Here is a 20,027-nt window from a genome sequence, read left to right as displayed (position 1 = left end):
AATGAACCTGTAAATTATGTCTCTGGAATGCTGCAAAGATGCCGATCACAATAATCGGCAAAAGGTTAATGACGCTATAATGAATAAAAGTGTCAAGGAATTTAAGGCCAAAAAAGAAATACTGATGGCTACGTTCCGCAGAAAATAATTGAGCCACGTCAGTCGCAGAGGGTTAATCATCCACCATCGTCTTTGCTGTCTTCTTTTTTCTTTTTTCTTTCTCTTGCTTTTATAATAAAAATATGTCAACCCGAAAGTAATAGCTGCCACAAGCTCGTCGTCCGCCATGTTTGCCGATTCGGAATGTAATAACCGTTCGCCAAGCATGTGGTTGGCTGTTTGTGTTGGGTGATTGTGGGTGCTGTTTGGGACTTTGTTTGCTGTTTGCGGTGTTTGTGGCAAACAGCCAGCGTGTGGAGGCCGCTTAAAGTTAGAAACATGGGTGATGGCGTTCTCCTTTTTTTTTTTCAAATGACCGTTTTAATAGAAAAATAAGAAGGAGTAGAAACTACAAGAAGAAAAAGAAGAAATTGTAAAAATTTAATAATTCTATTTTTCATAAAGTTTTTATAAATATAAAGTGTTCATTCATAAAGTATTCACAGTATTATTATCTGAAAATACTTTAGATTTAAGATAATGGAAGAAGATATTGGTAAAAAAATTAATAATTTCGAAAAAATACTAAAAACTTATTGTGTTTCAAAATCATTGTTGTACAGGGACAAAATAAATGAAAAAGAGTCCCAAGGTCTGAGGTCCGAAGATGTAATTAAAAATATTTCTAAGCAAATTAAAGCCTTAAATTACAGTGAAACACTTAGCAAAACCGTTAACAATAAACTAAAAACCTACAAGGAGTCTAGATTAACATCCATCAATAGTATGTTTTCCTTGGAATTGGAACCAGTAAGTACTTAATACTTTAAATATTTCTTCTCTGTCGTCTCCATTATTATAAAATTATAAAATAATATTATTATAATCTTTTTCAACAACTTAGTTGTGCCATCTACAAAACATAGAAGTTTCTTGTTGTATATGAGATTAGCTTGTTTATGTTGAATGGTGGTGACTGCTGCTCTCACAGACTATTTTTAGATTATATTTTAGATTCCGACAAGCTCATAATTTAAACTCACAATCAATAATATCATTCCATTTGTGTAGTAACTTTGTCATACATAAAAGCATTTTCAATATTTTATTTTAGCAACAAAATCATCCAGTGGCTAGTAACTTTGAAAATCAATGGGGATTTGACACACAACTTATAGTAGCAACTAAGGATGCTGAAGCCTTAAAGGAATTGCACACTGGTGTAACTCAAGAATTTGAGACTTCTTTTGATCAAAAACCTGAAATTATTTACAGTCAGGGTAAAGTAAATATTGATAATAAAAGTTGTAGTAAAAGTAAGTTAAAAATTAATATTTCATCACCACACCAAATACTTCAAGACACTGTTTTAAACAACTGCAATTTGTCGCATTTGGGGAATGAAGAGAGTAACAATGACAATGCAATTGATGATTGTAATTTGCAAGACCTTGTATTGGAATGTGATACTATTTCTTCAAGTCCAATTTTATTTTCTAAAAATGAAAAAGAATGTCACAATACTTCTATCTTATTGGAGTCTTTTGAGAAGTTTGAGGCTATTGCTGCACCCATAGTTTATGAGAACTCTGATGTAGAAGCAGTGAAAAAAATTATCAACTTAAAACTTTTACATAACAACCAAGCTCAAGTGACATCTGAAGAAATACAATATGAAGACAAACATTATGAAACTGCATCCATCCATCTTAGTCCGATTTTAAAGTTAAAAACTGACCAAGAAGTAATAATGAGCCACATAAATTGTCATTTATCAAATAAAGGTGACTTTCTTGATGAAGATATTATATTTAGCAGTGATGAAAAAACTGAAAATGATTACAATGAAGTAGAAGAATTGCCATTGACTTGCGCTTTGCAGACATCATTTTACGAGCAAGAATCTGACTTAGACAAAACTATTTATGTAGGATTCCAAACAGCAAGCAATAAATCGATACAGGTCTTAACCAACTCATTTACAAAAGCCAAGAGTATTCTGAATGATTGTTATAAAATCAGTAAACCAATTCAATCCTTAAGCTTATCAGAACTAGTTGAAGTATATGATAGCGCAACAATAGAGAAAAAAGGAGATTATAAGTCTCAAAAAACAAGTTTTGATACAGGATGTGGAACTAAAGAAAATGTTTTTAACAGTTCATTTCATAATAATGACAAAGAACATAAACCACTTAAATTTAGTAATTTTGACGATAGTGTACTTCTTAAAACAAATAAAGCAGTTATTTGTACTCAAGAACAGATTAAGATAGATGATTACATGATGCAGGAGTTTGAAGAGAACATGTGTATAAATGACAATAAACTTCATACTAATTCAGATGTATCTAAACATCCTGTAATATTTAACAGGGCTGAAGAATATATGTTAAATGACAATACTAATGCACATTCAGATTATTGCAGTATTCCAATTTCCACTTCTAATAATGAACAAAACAAAACGAGCTTAGAAGAAAAATTAATCGAGAACTCGGGCATGGACGATGGAACCATGTATCAGAATAATTACGAAAGAGATAAAATGAATAAAAATGAGAACGTAAAAAATGAACTGCTTACAGGATTCAAAACTGCTTCAAACAAATGTATAAATATTTCTAAGGCATCTTTACTAAAGTCTAAAGAAATATTAGAAGAAGTCAATATTGAAAGTAATCTTACAACCGCTAACCTTCATAGTAAAATGGTGAAAAATAAAAAATTTCAGGGATTTAGCACAGCTTCTTCAAAACCGATAAAAATTTCAGATAAAGCTTATGTAGAATCAGATAAAATATTTCAAAGTAACAAATTCCCGCTTGTTATGAATGAAAATCAGAATTACAACAATAAAGAAACTACAGAAAACACTCAAAATAACAGGCAAATATTTGAGATAGAACACAGTAAAATTGACACTCATTCTGGATTTAAAACTGCATCTAATAATTCTGTTCATGTTTCAAAAGATGCTTTATTAATAGCAAAAAAGTTTTTACAAGAATTCAATTTTGATAATTATATCGTTATTAATAACAAGAAAGAATTAGTTTCAGAAAAAGAGACTTTGAGATTAATTAAAGAAGGATCTTATACTGATTCCAATAACCCTACTAGTGTTTCAGAAGAAGATTTTGATAACACGAAAAACAATTTAGAAGAATTTCGCCTGAAAAAAAATAAAGAAAAAAATGATAAAGTTGGAAGTATAAAAGAGAAAAATGACGAAACGAAAAAATCGATACAATCTCCAAATGATTTTTCAACATTTACCGATACTAGCTGCTTAAAGAATCTTACAAATTCTAAAAGAATGTTAGTTATTGGTGTTGACCAGGATATTGAAGACAAATTACACAATATGGAATCTTTCGCTTATGCTGGATTGACTACGGCGAGTAATAAACGTCCAAAAATGACTATGGAATCATCAATGAAATCCAAAAATGCAATTGATAATATCACTTGTGAATTAACTAATTCTATAAATGCCTTTCAAGGTTTTAAGACGGCCAATAACAAACCTGTAAAAATATCAGACGAGGCACTTGAAAAGAGTAAAAAACTATTTCAAAATATAAATAATTGTGATTCTATGCTATTTCAATCTCAGAGTAAGGAAGCTAGTAATTCGAATACTTTAAAAGACTCGTTTCAAGGTTTTCAGACAGCCAGTAACAATCTTGTTAAAATATCTGACGAGGCACTTGAAAAAAGTAGAAAAATATTTCAGGATACAAATAATTGTGATTCTGTTACCTCGAAAGCTAACAATAAGCAAGCTAGTGTTTTAAATTCTTTAAAGAATATATTTCAAGGTTTTAAGACTGCCAGTAACAATCCAGTTAGAATATCAGACGAGGCTCTTGAAAAGAGTACAAAAATATTTCAGGATATAAATAATTGCGATTCTTATACACCGAAATCTATCATTAAGCAACCTAGTGTTTCGAATACTTTAAAGAATACATTTCAAGGTTTTAAGACTGCCAGTAACAATCCAGTTAGAATATCAGACGAGGCTTTTGAAAAGAGTAAAAAAATATTTCAGGATAATTGCGATTTTATAACACCAAAACATAACAGTGAGCAACATAGTGTTTCAAATACTTTAAAGAATACATTTCAAGGTTTTAAGACCGCCAGTAACAATCCAGTTAAAATATCAGACGAGGCACTTGAAAAGAGTAAAACAATATTTAAAAACATTAATAATCCTAATGATAGTGATTCTATGATATTTGAAGCTCACAGCAAGGAAGCTAGTGTTATGAATACTTTAAAAAACACGTTTCAGAGTTTTAAGACAGCCAGTAACAATCCCGTTCAAATATCAGACGAGGCACTTGAAAAATGTAAAACAATCTTTCAAGATATTATTGTTAACCGCGGTCATCATCTACTAGAAAAGAACTCAATTGAGAATGCCTCGTTTAACAAGATCGAAACTGCTAGTAATAATACTTTATCAAAAGAAGATTTAAGAAAAAGCAAAACTTTGTTTGAGGAAACAGAAAATAACTTAAAGACTAAGATAAAACAAAAACTCAAAGATACATACGCGTCCATGCATACTGAGCCCGTAAAAACAAATTATATCAATGTGCATGAATACGAAAGAAATAAAGAGGCTAGAAAATGTTTTGTTGATGGAAACAAAACAACAAAAATAAACATTACAGATTTTTGTAATTTACTTAATACTGAAGTCATAAACAATTTTAATGAAACCATGTTAACTGAAGATTTTATTAACAAAAGTCCATCAAATAAAAGATCGGGCAGTCCAATTTTATCATGCCCGAGGCCAAAAAAAATAAAAACAAAATTGGTCCATGAACCAGTATTAGAAAAAAGCTCTGAACCGATTGATAAAACAAATCGTTTTGCTTTTAATGTGAATTATAAAAAACATAAGCAATATAAATTATTAGATTTGTACGAAATGGATAAAGCTACAAATGCAATACAATCTTATAAGGAAGTAAATTATGATATTCACAATATATCTAGTTTAGAATTTGTTGGTGCTCGTAATGAGCTATCCGATTCCAAATGGACCCTGGACAATATAACCATTTTATTTTTAGAATCAGTTAACAAAACAATAATTCCTAATGGTTGGGTAAATAATCAAATAAAACTTATCACTTTGAAACTTCTTTCTTATGAAAAAAGATTTCCAAACTCTATGCAAAATGTTTGTTCTGTTAGTAATGTAATGGAACAACTAAAATACAGATACGACAGGGAACTGTACAATGTTGAGAGACCGGCGCTACGAAAAATATTAGAAAAAGATGAGGTGCCTTCTAGACGTATGGTGTTGCAGGTGTTAAGTATTTATAAAAACGGATCCAATGTTACAGAGTAAGCATTTTATATTTTAGCACATAAAAATCTAACTAGAAAATAATAGATAACACTTATGTAACACAATACACTGTTTTGCACAGCTTATGAAAGTGCTTACTGCTTATTTCAGTACGAGCAATTCAGCCGTAAATATTGAACTACTTCTGACTGATGGATGGTACTGTGTAAAGGCGACCCTAGATAAACTGCTTACGAAATTAGTTTGTGAGGGTAAAATAACAATTGGAATGAAGTTGATCACGCATGGAGCGGAACTTTTACATTGCGAACAAGGCGTTGCACCTTGGGAGGTATGAAGATTCTTACTATATTTTTGTCAAGCTTAATGGATCTATTTGTTTTAGCTTCGTGGATGTATGCACTTACTATAACTTACTGTACAATATTTTCAGTGCTTTTTGAATTTGAAATCATTCGGAATCGTTGTAGGACACATCATCAGTTCGACTAAAAATAAGCGGCAATTCTACCCGTCGGGCACACTGGGCCGCAAAGCTGGGTTTCCACGGCAACGGCGCCATCTTGTCATACCTGACAACTGTCAAGCCGGAGGGCGGCAAAATCTCGCAACTGAGGGTAATCGCCACCAGAGTGTATCCTATGTTGTACGTGGAAAAATTCGACGATGGTAGTACAGGTGATCCTAAAAAAATATGGCCTGTACAAATTATATTCATACCAATATGTTTTACTTACGTGAATATTCTATGTATTTCAGTGACAAGATCAGAGCGCTTAGAAAACTTACATCAAATGAAGTACGAAATGGAGAGAGAAACAATGTTGGAAAAAATTTACGAAGAAGTTGAAAAGGAATTTTGTATGCAGGTAGTTTCATTTTTTAAATTATCTTCCCTTTGATTTCATGTTTTTTTTTTTTTTTTTTTTTTATGAAATAAGGGGGCAAACGAGCAAACGGGTCACCTGGTGGAAAGCAACTTCCGTCGCCCATGGACACTCGCAGCATCAGAAGAGCTGCAGGTGCGTTGCCGGCCTTTTAAGAGGGAATAAAATAGGGGAGGGTAGGGATGGGAAGGGAAGCGAATAGGGGAGGGTAGGGAAGGGAATAGGGTAGGGGATTGGGCCTCCGGTAAACTCACTCACTCGGCGAAACACAGCGCAAGCGCTGTTTCACGCCGGTTTTCTGTGAGAACGTGGTATTTCTCCGGTCGAGCCGGCCCATTCGTGCCGAAGCATGGCTCTCCCACGTATGCATGTAAGTAAACATTAATAATATTTGTTAATAAATTTAGGCCTCCCAATGCGATAGTGTGGATGATGACGGAAAAAGTCTGGAGAGTGGGTCACAAATATATCAGCTGTTAAAAAAGAGCAGGGATCCGGCGGAGTTCAGGGTGAGAATTTTTCCTTTTGTTAGCCTAGGACCATAAGCGTTGGTGAAAACATTTTTGTCTTCGTAATACATTCGCTAAGAAACTGCTTCGTTCGTTGCGTCCTTGCAGGGCTCGGAACCTGGTTAATTTTCGCGATCCTGATCATTAGAAACGCCATACATTTCCAAAAGAGCGTTTTAATTTCGATTCCGCTCTGAACGGACCGAAATTATTTCTGGTTTTGTTCTAAGAGCAAAATGAAATTGCTCACTGCTCAAAATACCGGTTAGAACCGTTCGCGGTTATGTTCGCCCCACTCACACACACCACGACCATCACCCTTTGTCCACACATAAACAAGTTATGGCCTTTTGGCTATTAGATGGTGCACTAGAAAGGGATAGAAGATAATATCACTGCACTAGTTACTTTCCGCGAGAAATTAACGAGGCTAATTTCAGAAGCAATACCGCTAGCATATCTCTATTTCGCTCCGAACGAACACTTATCCAAAAACCAGGTTAAGGAGCGTTTTAACCTGGTTAAAAAAACACCGGTTCCGAGCCCTGCCTTTAAGTTAAGGAGCAGTCAGTAGTTGAGAACGTTTATAATATTATTTTTTACTTTACTATATGTCGTTTAGACACTGTGTAGAGTGATCTTCATGTCGTTTGCGTTGTCATGTTACGTAAAATATCTATCTATGAAAGGTCTTTAAAGTATAATATTTATTATTGCAGGCTGGTCTCACATATTCACAATCTAAAATATTGCAAGATTACATCGATAAGCGCCGCGAGGTTTCCCTCCAAGATCTCCAGTCTAAAGTTCAAAGTCTTTTGAAGAAACGTGGCCTCAATGTTACAAGAAACGTAGTAGCCATGCTGAAGATAAGAGTTGCCGATGTTTATAAGCAGAACGTCACGAAAGGTACTAATTGAATTTTTGTTGTGTCCAATGGAATATAGTCCCAAACAAGGTATTAAATTCAATAAGTTATATTATCATTGAATCATGTCATAGCTCTGTGAAAAAGTTTCAATATGTGTCCTAATGTTTTCTTCTCGTTTGTGTTAAATTACAATGCAAACTTAAAATTAATAGCCTTTTGTAATGGTTGCTACATTATGGGCTCGAAGGACCAACTTAGATCATCGTATTCCACCTACGAAACTAAGGAAGAGTAACTGTGTCAAAAATTTGTTCCGATTCTATCTGAGCTGTAGTGTTTCGCTACTTCGTAGCTATTGCCATATTATTTTAGTGTGCGAAAAGAACCATGAGAACCAAATTCAAAACGATTGAAGTATGGGAGTTACGTTTCTTTAGTTTTTATTTCTAAGTAAATGAATTTTTTATTTTTTTTTATGAAATAAGGGGGCAAACGAGCAAACGGGTCACCTGATGGAAAGCAACTTCCGTCGCCCATGGACACTCGCAGCATCAGAAGAGCTGCATGTGCGTTGCCGGCCTTTTAAGAGGGAATAGGGTAATAGGGGAGGGTAGGGAAGGGAAGGGAATAGGGGAGGGTAGGAAAGGGAATAGGGTAGGGGATTGGGCCTCCGGTAAACTCACTCACTCGGCGAAACACAGCGCAAGCGCTGTTTCATGCCGGTTTTCTGTGAGAACGTGGTATTTATCCGGTCGAGCCGGCCCATTCGTGCCGAAGCATGGCTCTCCCACGTTTTGATATATATATTTTAATAATAAATATTTTGCTATAATTTTAGGTGTGATAACTGTTTGGCGTCCTCACGAGTCGCTGTTACATCTATTGCGAGAAGGCACCTGGCTGGATATACATAACGTCGTCCCCACGGCCGTAAGGTGAAGATGATTTTGTATTACCAGATTCGATTGCTGTTAGGATTCGACGTTTTGGAATAGAGAGGATGGCGTTACCGACTAATAGCAGCGCTGTCGAAAATGCGCTTGACACGTGAGAAACCAATAAAGTCATTGTTGCTTAACGCAAAAGTTAATAAGCTTAAAAGGTCGAATTCGTAGCGGTAACAGCAGCATTTGAATCTATTGATAAATATATGTTTTTAACAATAAATAATAAGGCTTTTTTGGTTTTAGATATTCGGAAATACAAATATCAGCAGGAAAGCAATCTATGTTTCGAAAAACTTCAAAGGTTGACGATAAAATGTTAAACATAGCCAAGACGTTTGAGAGAAAGTGCTACCTAATACAGGAGCTGACTCAGAACCCTTACTTGACAACGGACTATAACGAAATCGATACGGTCGGCTTTGTGTTCGATGTAGAACCCTCAGTCGAGGAGTTCGACTGCAAGAAAGAATTATTTCAAAACGTATTTCTAGCTGATGCAAACCAGAAAATCATTTGCATAAATTTTTGGGGTGGCTTAAAAAAGTTTGGATTCGATAGTATTTTGGAGACGGGACAGGTCGTCGCTTGCATCAATTTACAAAAAAGATCTGGCAACACCAGAAAGAACATTCCTCAGTATCGAGCCACTGAGTTCACGTATTTCACGAAAACACCAAAAATAGACGTATGCAGGAAAGCGTGCGAAGATTTATCGAAGCAATTTTTGTCTTTAGATCGCAGGAAATTCGTCCAGGACTGTATAATTTTGAGAAACAACCTCGTCAATATTAAGTATGGCAACATCGAAAATATATCGCCGTATCGTTTCAATAACTCCGACTATAATCAGTCTAAGAATAAAATATTCATAAACGGGGACCCGAACTTGAATCTCAACGGACTGGACTTCAACTCGACGTTTCAACAGTCTGATGCGACGTTGTCACCGAAAGCGTTACTTAGGAAAAAGGAAGTAAACGAACGAATCGCAAAGTTACGAAAGTACGGTGAACCACCACCTTCGGGTCCAATTCACATTGTCAATAAAACCAGGGACGCTATGAAGCCTTATAGGAGTCCGTTAATTTCGAAAGCTGAAAGTAGTAATCCAGCAAAGAGTGATCATCAGGTCGCCGTCAGACCTCAAACTGTCTCTACTTCAGCTGTTGATGATTATGGAGATGAAAATACTAGCGATAACAGATGCACCAGTCCAGTTTTGCCATTTAAAAGAAGGACTGTAAATCCCGTTAGATTAAACTTCTCCAAGCAAAAGAATGCGTCAAAAGACGATCCATTCGGAGAAGATTTCGAAACTAGTCCACCCTTAAGTTTAGACTAGATTTGAAATGTAATACTTCTTAGTCATATCCTCATGGCTGATGGGATAGGGCTCTCCACATGTCTCTGTTTTTGGCCTTGGTTTTTATAAAACTTGATTACATTTGCGGTATTGCTACTCAACTAAACTAACGAATGTAAGAAATATAAATTGAACATAAAGGATATATTTTTAAGTGGAACTATTATAGTCTATCAAAAAAGCGAAGAAATTAAAAAGTGGCAACATCGTAGTATCATCCCTTTCAAATCAATCTAAGAAACAAGGGATGACACTATGATGTTGCCACTTTTTTGATTTCTTCACTTTTTTGACAGACTAATGACATAACAAGTTTGTATGGAATATAAAACATATTCCATACAAACTTGTTGGTATACTTGAGAATGAGGCATTTTCATTTATATTTTTTAATATTATTTTTAACAATCTAAACTAGATGGCGTAAGGATAGACACTTCTAGATTTTCTTACTATGTTTTTTTGCTTCGTCCCTCTAGTTTAAATTTCACAAAGAGCATACTCCTAAGCGTTCATTGGCCTAAGCGATTAGGCCAGTATACTGGTAACAGTTTAGGAACAAGCTAACATAATATTATAATACTTGTCAAACCGAAAACTGACAACTGAAAGAGTTTTGGCGGGTATGTCACTTTCAAACTTCTTCTACTTTTTATTGTTGGTGTGGTTTTTATTATTTTTCCCCAAATTGTGTTATTTGGGTTTTTGATGTTCATTATTGGTAAAATATGAGCCATTAAATATCCGTTATCTTGCACAAGTGCAGGTAAGATGTTGTCAAAACCAAAATGTATAATTGACTGTGACATTTGGTGTGAATATCGGTAAATAGGAGAGTTTTAGCTAAAACATCGTTATAATAACTTTATTATCCTATTCATTGGAATATTATTGCGTCTTTTTCAAATTGAAATGTATCAAGTTTTACATTCTTTTGCCCAGTTTTGTAGCAATTATTGATGGTATTGCCTGGTATTACCGCTAGTTGTCTATCCATACACCATCTAGTTACTAAAATGGAAACTGTTTGACAATCAAATTAAAAAAATAGGAAAATGCCTCATTATACGTCAAAATGTTAGAGCTACGGCGAATAAAATAGCGCCCTCATTTTTTGTCAACTCTTCGTGGTCAAGCTGTGCATTTGTATATAATTTGTGCCATAAATATTGTATAAACACTTTGTAATATAAAATAATAAAATACGGACTTGTCACTTGTGAATGTTAGATGAAGTACATATATGTCGCAGGCGGATTGTATAATACGCCGTTTTACATTACGGCTAGCTGTTTTAAAAAACAGAGCCGTTTTGTAATGCGGCGGTTTAACGATAAGCCAGATTGTCATTACGTTACGTTCTTCAACAAGGCGGCCCACGTTTAGCCGCATCGTACCATTCGCACTAAAATAATTTTGTATGTTCAACGATTACTCCGCCGTTTTGAACCGATTTTCAAAATAATGAAGGTTATATACAGAAATAGTTGAGGTTTAGGCAAATTCTGAATAAAGCACTACTAAAGCCTTTTTTTTAATATCGTTTTTTTTATAGCGCGTTATATCCCGGTCACCTTGCCGACCTTCTTTATGAATTTCCAGTTAATTCATAAAGAAATTCTGTCACATTCATAACATCATATTTTTTACATTAATAATATTGTGTAGGGCTACGCCGAACATATTCACAGACACTTTAGTAGTTTTGATGTGCGTTATAACCTCTAGAACTCGGCCCATTGTTCATAATATAGTTTCTACTTTCTTTACATTGAGAACAATAGAAATTATTATTTATTTTGCACCTGTTTTCCCTTATTTAATTCACTCAAAACTTCGCAATTTAGCAACACACTTTCGGCATTCAAGTTGAATAATTCAACGAGTTGTTATGTCACAGGTAGCGCCACGAGTGTTAAGAATCTGAACTAACAACGGTCAAAGAGGCGACAAATCTTTCGCTTTATTACATTATGGCTAGCCGTTTTGATTAACGTATGGCGTCGAATACATTCCGGCTGTTTTTGATTCAGCCGCATTAAATCCAGCTAATCGTTAAACCGCCGCATTACAAAACGGCCCTGTTTTTCATAACAGGTAGGCGTAATGTAAAACGGCGGATTGTACAATCCGCCTGCGACACATACAGATACGTACGTTTCGTTAAGAATTCTTTGGCCTGGTTTTGACTATGTTAGGGCCATCGTAGAGCTAGTTATGATTTTAGCCACGTACACATTTTTAGGGTATTGTATAGTGTGGGCAAAGCTACCTTAGACATTCTATGTCAATGTTACGTCGTTAGCATTAATATAAAAATATTTTAGTACTTTAGCCGCCCTACTCACATTTAATTTAATGAAGAGTTTGACAGTAGGTATGGGCTTATGTCAAGATTTTGAATTAATTTAATGTTCCACTCTGAGTGCGGCAGTTCGTTTTTCGGAAGGAATATAGGTTGAATCATCAGTGTATTGTATAGGCAGTGCACACAACATTTAAAATTCTACCGATAATGATAGCTACCAAACGCGTCACCGTCTGTTCTCGATCTACCAAGCGATTTCCGTGCTCACTCCGCCAATCCCCATACAATGTTGTCGGGTGATCTTGAAGTTGTGCGCGACTTATACCGCTTATACGTACGTGAGTGGTACGTGATAACTCTATAATGTAGATAACTTGATAAAAAATGTAAATAATAGGTGTAACGTAGGTGTAACAGCATACTTAATTCCGCCTATCGATGTCAATACAATGTGAATAAAAATATTATTAAGTATAGTATTATAACCTGTGATGAACTCATATAATAATTTGCGTCGCTAAAATTGCTAGATCTGTGCAAAAACTAGATAATGTGCTGGTTCCGTATGCCGATTTCTCATCTTTTTTAAATTGCAAAGTTAACGATTAATTTTATGAAATTAATACACACGTGAAAAATGTTCAAAAGTTCAGAAAAATAAAATATATGTACGATATAGTAAATTATATCTATTAAAATATATTTTAAATACTTACCAGTAATATATTTTCAAAATATTGTTTGATTCCAAAGCCCTACCATATTTCGATATAACTCGGGCATTGACGGCTCAATAGAATTTTGACACCCCGGTATTCGAGAGGTTAAAACACTTTAATAGCCCATTTAGATTCGCGTACGAGTCGCGAGGCGAGGGACGAGGCGAGGTGCGAGTGTGAACAGACGCTCGTGGCTCGCCTCGTCCCTCGTCTCGTCCCTCGCGGATCGCGTCCGGAGCGGTTTTTGGGGCACGGGGCAGTCAAAGGACCTCGCGTCGCACGCGAGTGGGTGTTTACATTCGCCCTCCCGCTACATTCTGCTTCTACATCGTGCCGCGCAGGTTGTTTTTAGTTTTAAATACGCAAAAACAAAAATGCATCGTATTATAATAATAATAATATCTATGGACGCATCACACCACGTCAGCCTGGCCCCGTGATAAGTACCTGAAGGACTTGTGTTACGGGTACCAGACAACGGAAATATATTTAATACTTCTGTACCATACATATATTTAAGATTTTTATTATATGATACACATATTTAATACACGACCATGACCCAGGAACTTTGAAAACTTTTTGTTCAGTCGGCGGGATTCAAACCCGCCACCCCCGGCTTGAGCTACCGACAGCCAGTGGGTGCACTGAGCCACAGAGGTCGTCAAATAATGGATTGGTCGCAAGTCGAAACATTTAATTTCATAGAACTATTTCAAAAAGAACGATTTGGGCCCCTTAACATAAATGCCATAAGAACAGCCAAAAAGTTAGCTTCCTTTTATTTAAATTAGTGACGGAGCACTGTATAAGCCTAGTACGCACAAACTTATTGCTGCTAAAACTTCGACGTCCTTCATTGTTGCTAGCTCGAAGACGACTGAACTCGGCACGCGAGTGTAAACAGGCAACTTATTAACCATCGATCAACACGAGCCTCGCACGAGGGACGAGGCGAGCCACGAGGCAAGGGACGAAGCGCGAGTGTAAAGGCCGTATAAAAACACGAAAACAATTCGAACATTATGCCATAGAGAATAAAAAATTTGATTAAAATAAATACATGGTTACCAATGGTTACGTCAAATTTAGTTCTCGGTCCTAATAATGGGGGCGCTGATTCCGCTTCAAATGGCACAAAAAAAAAAGTGGGTATCATAGATCCAGCGTACTTGTATAATGGAGTGATCTCCATTATACATTGGGTCCATAAAATAATAAGTTTCAAACTTTCAACAGCTCTAAGTTCCTTGATAACCAACTTGGTATGAAAAAAAACATGATTAAAAAAGAAGTGTCAAATGTCACATTGTCAAAATTTGACATTTGGCGCCCGGTGTTTTTTATTTTATGTTTCAAGGTGACCTTCGCATGTTTCCGTATCTATTTGACGTTTGATCTGCGTACGAATTTTATTTTTATTTGAATTTCCTACCCGCGTACACATGAGATATTCGAAAATATAGTTGTAATAATTTTTCTACAAACACTTGCATGTAGTGCCACGTGTGCTGTGTGCTTATTATTTAGTTTAACCCTACCAAACCTGTTTCTCCTCGAGTTTTCTATAAGTATAATATTTATCGGTAAGTAGAATTTTATTACTTTACGGTTGCAACGCGATGTTATCGCGTATCGGCATCGACGACAACGATAGCAATGTGTCGAGCCAAAAATAGTTTTACTACGTTACATTTCCCGTGTAAACATTGAGCGATGTGCTGAACGTAACACGTTGAAAGTTCCCACCCGAGTAACAAAACTTTTTATCTATTTCCAAACCACTTTAAACTTTTGTTGAATGTCCCAATATCTTTGAAGGTTACATCTCATAAATACTGTAATACATAGATAAACAATTTCTAAATTAACTGCTTATTGAAAACATTATACCACATGTTGTTATACCAATATGACCAAATAAAAGTTGTATGGAGAGACTTGTTACGCTGCTGGGGCGCTTGCCCATACAAAAGTGAAAAAAAAAATTTGGAGTAGAGAGTTAACTGTGAAAGTAGCAGTTACCTAGATGTGTCAAGGTTTCTTCCACAAACCATTGCAACATCTAGCCCGTGGGTGCATAGGGTGTAGATGTATAGGGTTTTTGTAAAGTCATTGCTAACTACTTCTATACGCTATCCAGCGCTGTTGATCTTACCTCAACAACTTTACAATTATTGGATACTGTGTGATACACACTTTAAAGAAATTTAACAGTGAGAAAATTTGCAAAGAACCAATTTATAAACTGATGATGAATGGTGATTATAATTATTATTTTGAAATCGTAGACCAAAGTTGTAGAGTTGAACTATTATGACGTTCACAACGCGCGATAATATGATATTAATATAACAATACCTATAGGTTAGTAGTCACTACGCTACAATTATGTAATTTTAAGATAACAATGTATTAACGAAAGAAAACAATCCTAGATTAATAATAATATGAATGTACCAATGAAGAAATTAATTGGTATGTTATGGACGACGAATAAGGGTGCCTTCACATTAAGTGCGGCAGCAGCGCGACTCCTATACTAATAATAATCGGCCAAGTGCGAGTCAGACTCGAGCACAAACGGTTCCGTACCGTTATAGAACGAAAATAAGGAAAAAATGTTGTTTTTTGTATGGGACCCCCCTAAATTATTCATTTTATTTTAATTTTGTTCTTTAATATTAAATAACACATAAAATAGAGGATTTTGTGAAAATTTCAAGTGTCTATATGTTGCCATTATGGATTACGAGTCAAAAAGACCAAAAAAATGATGTTTGTTGTATGGGAGCCCCCTTAAATATTAACTTTATTTTGTTTTTAGTATTTGTTGTTGTTATGGCGGCACCAGAAATACATAATCTGTGAAAATTTCAGAAGTCTAGCTATAGCGGTTCTTGAGTTACAGCCTGGAGACATACATATAATAATAAATAAAATATCTTTTTATTCGAAATGGGTATCATGATACACTTTTTGAAAGTCGAACGAAGAAACTACGTTGCCTACCACCGGTTCGGGTACTACCCCGCAGAGAAGAACCCGCGTAAGAAACTCGCACGGGGCCATCTTTTACTAAAAAAATGGAAAATTACAAAGTTATGGCTTACAGCTATGTAGCAAAAATAAAAGAAAAGTAACCTGCATGGAGCCACCCTATTCCCAAGATGTGCTGTCCTCGAAGTCATTGACTTTATAATACGCTTTAGCACACAAACGCTCTTTAACTGCTTTTTTAAATTTGTCTAAAGGTAGATTTTGAACATTTTCTGGGATTTTATTGTATAGGCGTATACATTGGCCTTTAAAGGATTTGCTTACTTTGGCTAGTCTGAACATTGGTATTGCTAACTTATTCTTATTTCTAGTATTTACATTATGATAATCACTTTTCTTTTTGAAAATATTTATGTTCTTTCTAACATATAAGAGATTTTCCAAAATGTATTGAGATGCGACGGTCAGAATTCTTATTTCTTAAAATTTTTCTCTTAGAGATTCAAAAGACGACATCTTATAAATAGAACGAATAGCTCGCTTCTGAAGCACAAATATTGTATTAATGTCCACCGCGTTTCCCCACAAGAGGATGCCGTAAGACATTATGCTATGAAAGTAACTAAAGTAAACTAATCGTGCGGTCTCTATATCAGTGATTTCACGAATTGTTTTAAGAGCATATGCTGCAGAACTAAGCTTATCTGCCAGTTTTGCAATATGTGGACCCCATTGTAACTTACAATCCAGCGTTATGCCTAGGAATATGGTGGTGTCATGAGTACATTGGTTTGTACATGCCTAACATTTGGCAAGATAAATTTTAAACATTTTGTTTTATTTGAGTTCAAAAGTAAATTATTAGCATTAAACCAATGTACTATTTTTGAGAGAGCACTATTTACCTCGTCATAATTAAATTGTCGCCTCATCACATTAAAAATTTGTGAAGTGTCATCAGCAAAAAGTACTATCTCATGCTTATCTTTAACTAGATAAGGTAAATGAGAAAAAGAAAAGGGCCTAAAATGGACCCTTGTGGCACACCTAGTTTTATTTTGGTTCCATTAGACCTTATGGAGTTAACTTCCACCCTCTGCGTTCTATTTGTAAGGTAAGATTAAAAAAGTTTAAGTGCCGTGCCCCTTATACCATAATAGTGTAGTTTTATCATACTCCACACAGTCAAATGCTTTAGAGAGATCGCAGAAAATACCAAGTGCATCCTGTGTATATATATATATATATATATATATATATATATATATATATATATATATATATATATATATATATATATATATATATATATATATATATATCTCGGAATCGGCTCCAACGATTTTCATTAAATTTAGTATATAGGGGGTTTCGGTGGCGATAAATCGATCTAGCTAGGAATCATTTTTAGAAAATGTATTTTTATTCGTGTTTTATCGATAATCGATAAACTGAAAAATACTGCTTTTCCTGACATCTATTGGCGAATAATAATACTATTTTGTAAGCAACTAATTGCTTTAATGACACAACAACAGCTAAAGCTATTCCAGCAGGTGGCGTTGTTAAGTAACACGAAGTCAATGAGTGTTTGCTATACCGAGCAAAGCTCGGTCATCCAGGTACTTTGAGTTAAAGTGAGCAAGTAATTGATTTAAAATTATTTTTTCAAAGATTTTACTTAAAGTCGGCAATATGGATATTGGTCTATAGTTGGCTGGGTCTGATTTCTTCCCAGCTTTAAATAGAGGCATCACCTTGCTGTGCTTCATTAAGTCTGGGAACACACCATTTTTAATACAATTATTAAAAACTAAGGCTAGGTAAGGGGCAATGATGTCAATTACTGATTTTATAATTTTTGTGGACATACCCCAGAGATCAGTGGTACTTTTAATATTACTTGATTTGAAAGTCTTGATAATATCTCTGGAGTCAATATCTTTAAAAATAAAATTGACATCACATCCTTGACAGACGGACAGACATCGAAGTCTCAGTAATAGGGTCCCGTTTTTACCCTTTGGGTACGGAACGCTAAAAAGAGTCTTCGGCTGTCGCGCTGCCCTTTATAGTATAGAATAGTAGTACTCAATCTTTTTCTATACGGGCCAAAAACACGTTTTGGTCTTGGTTTCGCGTGCGACGGGCCACAACCAATATTTTGTAGAGTAAAAAAAAGCTTTGGAATTTTTTTACGACTTTCACGATGACTTTGTACCATTTTGTCGGTGGGCGTGAAATTCAAAATAGTACTAAAGTACTATTTTAAAACCTCACGCGGGCCACTGATAAGTGATAAAGTCCCGGCGCAGTACGCAGTTTGAGTATAGCTGGTATAGAAATTTGCATTGCTGCCGCACTATTGGCGACCTAATGTGGAGGCACCTAAGGCCAGTTAGTAAATTACTTACAATGCAAAGAAAGAAAGTGTATAGCTATAACCCATTTTTATACACGAACATTAGAAATTAACTGCCATGATGGCGTATGCTCCACTTACGCTCGAAGGACCATTTCTCTTTCTTACTGTAAATGCAAGCTCTTAGTTACACGCCGTGCATTTAATTACATCAAATACAAAATTATGCTTCCGGATTTTAGTATTTAAATTTACGTTTATGGACATAACTCTGACATTTCAACGGTGAAAGCACAAGTTTAACTTTAACACACGCAAGACACGGAAACCTTATTGGCTACGAATTGTAGCAAAACTTTGTAAAAATAATTATTTAAACTATTGTTCCTTACACCAGTAATAGTGGCGTTTTACCTACCAATAAAACGCATATTAATTTACTTACCTTATTCGAAGCTTATTTAATTGAGATAGGCACTACGTTTCCCGCCATTATATCCATACTGTTGTCTTCCGGTTACTCCCACTTTCGTCCCACCATGGTGAAGAGGTAGGGAGAGTTTATAAAAGCGAGCTAACTCGTCTGCCAGTTTATTGCGTCTATACTCACCAGGCAGAATTTAAACTATAAGCTTCGAATAAGGTAAGTAAATTAATATGCGTTTTATTGGTAGGTAAAACGCCACTATTAATTCCCTGTACCGTTATTCGAAGCTTATTTAATTGAGAATTGTTTGTTATCGCCTGGTGGGAACGAAAGTTTACGGAATGTAAATTAGACGCCAATGTGAAAAATATAATATAAATCAAATAGTTTATTTTTAACAACCAGTAGTACCAACTACTATGGGATCGCCAATTTCCCCTAATATAAATAATTTATATTGGAAAATTGTCCACCCAATTTTTCAATGCAACTGCTGATCAAATACTTCCCTGCGTAGCAGTTATACCCACATCTTTGAAAAGGGATTCGATCCATCCTGAAATAATGGTCCTTGAGGCAGGTTTAATCCGACCTCTGCAAATAATAATAAATTATGTAAAATGTAATGTAATTGTATTCCGCCTAGAATCGAGTACCTCAATAGTTCTTTATTAGGTCAAGATTGCCTGTAATCAGAAAAGTCAGTTTTTGAACCAAAAGATGGGCAAAAAATATTATTTCATTTGTATTTTGTATACAATGGCCATTATCAATCTTTAGCAGGGTTAAACATAAATTATTGTTCTACCAGAACATAAGAGCAGTAAAACGGCTATATGACTTTTTACTTGAAAAGGGTTGTCATGTTCTAAAGCGTAATTGCTTAGATATGATGCCAAACTATCTATATTCCATATTGGTGGTTTTAAGCTTGTAGGTTTTTGTAAAGCTATGGATTTTAACATTTACTCAACTATAATATAAGAACTAATTTCTCCAGCCGAATTCAAGTTACAAAGAGTTGAAACAACCGACTTAGGTCTGATAAAAACCTGGCTACACCTTCACCCCGTGGATTACATGAATCGACTTGATTTTGGTTTGACCAGTGTAGCCATCGTTTCCAAGCAACATAAGCTTTTTTGTGTAGAATTACGAGATGAGTGCCATGACATACATAGAAGATCTACTTAC

The 20,027-nt window shown here is 35.2% G+C and overlaps 3 protein-coding genes across 7 annotated transcripts in view; all 3 read left to right on the top strand.

Moving 5' to 3' along the window:
- Positions 1-625: 625 nt before the first annotated feature.
- LOC121727051 (protein PFC0760c-like) lies at positions 626-3,395 on the top strand. The gene is made up of 3 exons (XM_042114728.1): positions 626-909; positions 1,214-3,311; positions 3,388-3,395. The coding sequence occupies exons 1-3, from the start codon at positions 640-642 to the stop codon at positions 3,393-3,395; spliced, it is 2,376 nt and encodes a 791-aa protein (XP_041970662.1). The 5' UTR covers positions 626-639.
- On the top strand, positions 3,169-19,037 carry LOC121727410 (breast cancer type 2 susceptibility protein-like). Of its 4 annotated transcripts, none has more exons than XM_042115250.1 (9): positions 3,169-5,475; positions 5,591-5,771; positions 5,911-6,118; positions 6,200-6,309; positions 6,735-6,836; positions 7,556-7,745; positions 8,546-8,642; positions 8,898-10,018; positions 19,024-19,037. In XM_042115250.1, the coding sequence occupies exons 1-8, from the start codon at positions 3,419-3,421 to the stop codon at positions 9,994-9,996; spliced, it is 4,044 nt and encodes a 1,347-aa protein (XP_041971184.1). In that variant the 5' UTR covers positions 3,169-3,418; the 3' UTR covers positions 9,997-10,018; positions 19,024-19,037. The 4 variants fall into 4 exon arrangements, with proteins under 4 accessions (XP_041971184.1, XP_041971186.1, XP_041971185.1 ...); XM_042115252.1 differs by lacking the exon at positions 19,024-19,037 and having other exon boundaries at positions 3,169-3,764; positions 3,924-5,475; positions 8,898-10,237; XM_042115251.1 differs by lacking the exon at positions 19,024-19,037 and having other exon boundaries at positions 3,169-4,017; positions 4,171-5,475; positions 8,898-10,237.
- The window catches only part of LOC121727412 (glycogen [starch] synthase), a 30,935-nt gene continuing 25,357 nt past the window's right edge, over positions 14,450-20,027 (top strand). Inside the window, exon 1 of one of the 2 annotated variants that reach the window (XM_042115253.1) lies at positions 14,450-14,630. The gene's annotated coding sequence lies outside the window, so the exon portion shown is untranslated. Of the gene's footprint in view, positions 14,635-20,027 lie in introns of both variants that reach the window. The other variant, XM_042115254.1, reaches the window with a different exon arrangement.

Source organism: Aricia agestis, chromosome 5 (genome assembly GCF_905147365.1).
Source record: "Aricia agestis chromosome 5, ilAriAges1.1, whole genome shotgun sequence".
In the NCBI taxonomy this organism is placed as follows: Eukaryota; Metazoa; Arthropoda; class Insecta; order Lepidoptera; family Lycaenidae; genus Aricia; species Aricia agestis.
The sequence above is the reverse complement of the archived record's forward strand: the minus strand, read 5'-3'. Positions and strand labels throughout refer to the sequence as shown.

What these genes read in the sequence shown, in the direction of transcription:
- LOC121727410 (XM_042115250.1), top strand. Translation starts at nt 3,419, where the DNA reads ATGTTAGTTATTGGTGTTGACCAGGATATTGAAGACAAATTACACAAT. An exon ending in ATTCGACGATGGTAGTACAG is followed by an intron (nt 6,119 to 6,199) that starts GTGATCCTAAAA and finishes TATGTATTTCAG; the next exon opens with TGACAAGATCAGAGCGCTTA. An exon ending in TAAGCAGAACGTCACGAAAG is followed by an intron (nt 7,746 to 8,545) that starts GTACTAATTGAA and finishes CTATAATTTTAG; the next exon opens with GTGTGATAACTGTTTGGCGT.
- LOC121727051 (XM_042114728.1), top strand. Translation starts at nt 640, where the DNA reads ATGGAAGAAGATATTGGTAAAAAAATTAATAATTTCGAAAAAATACTA. An exon ending in TTTCCTTGGAATTGGAACCA is followed by an intron (nt 910 to 1,213) that starts GTAAGTACTTAA and finishes ATTTTATTTTAG; the next exon opens with CAACAAAATCATCCAGTGGC.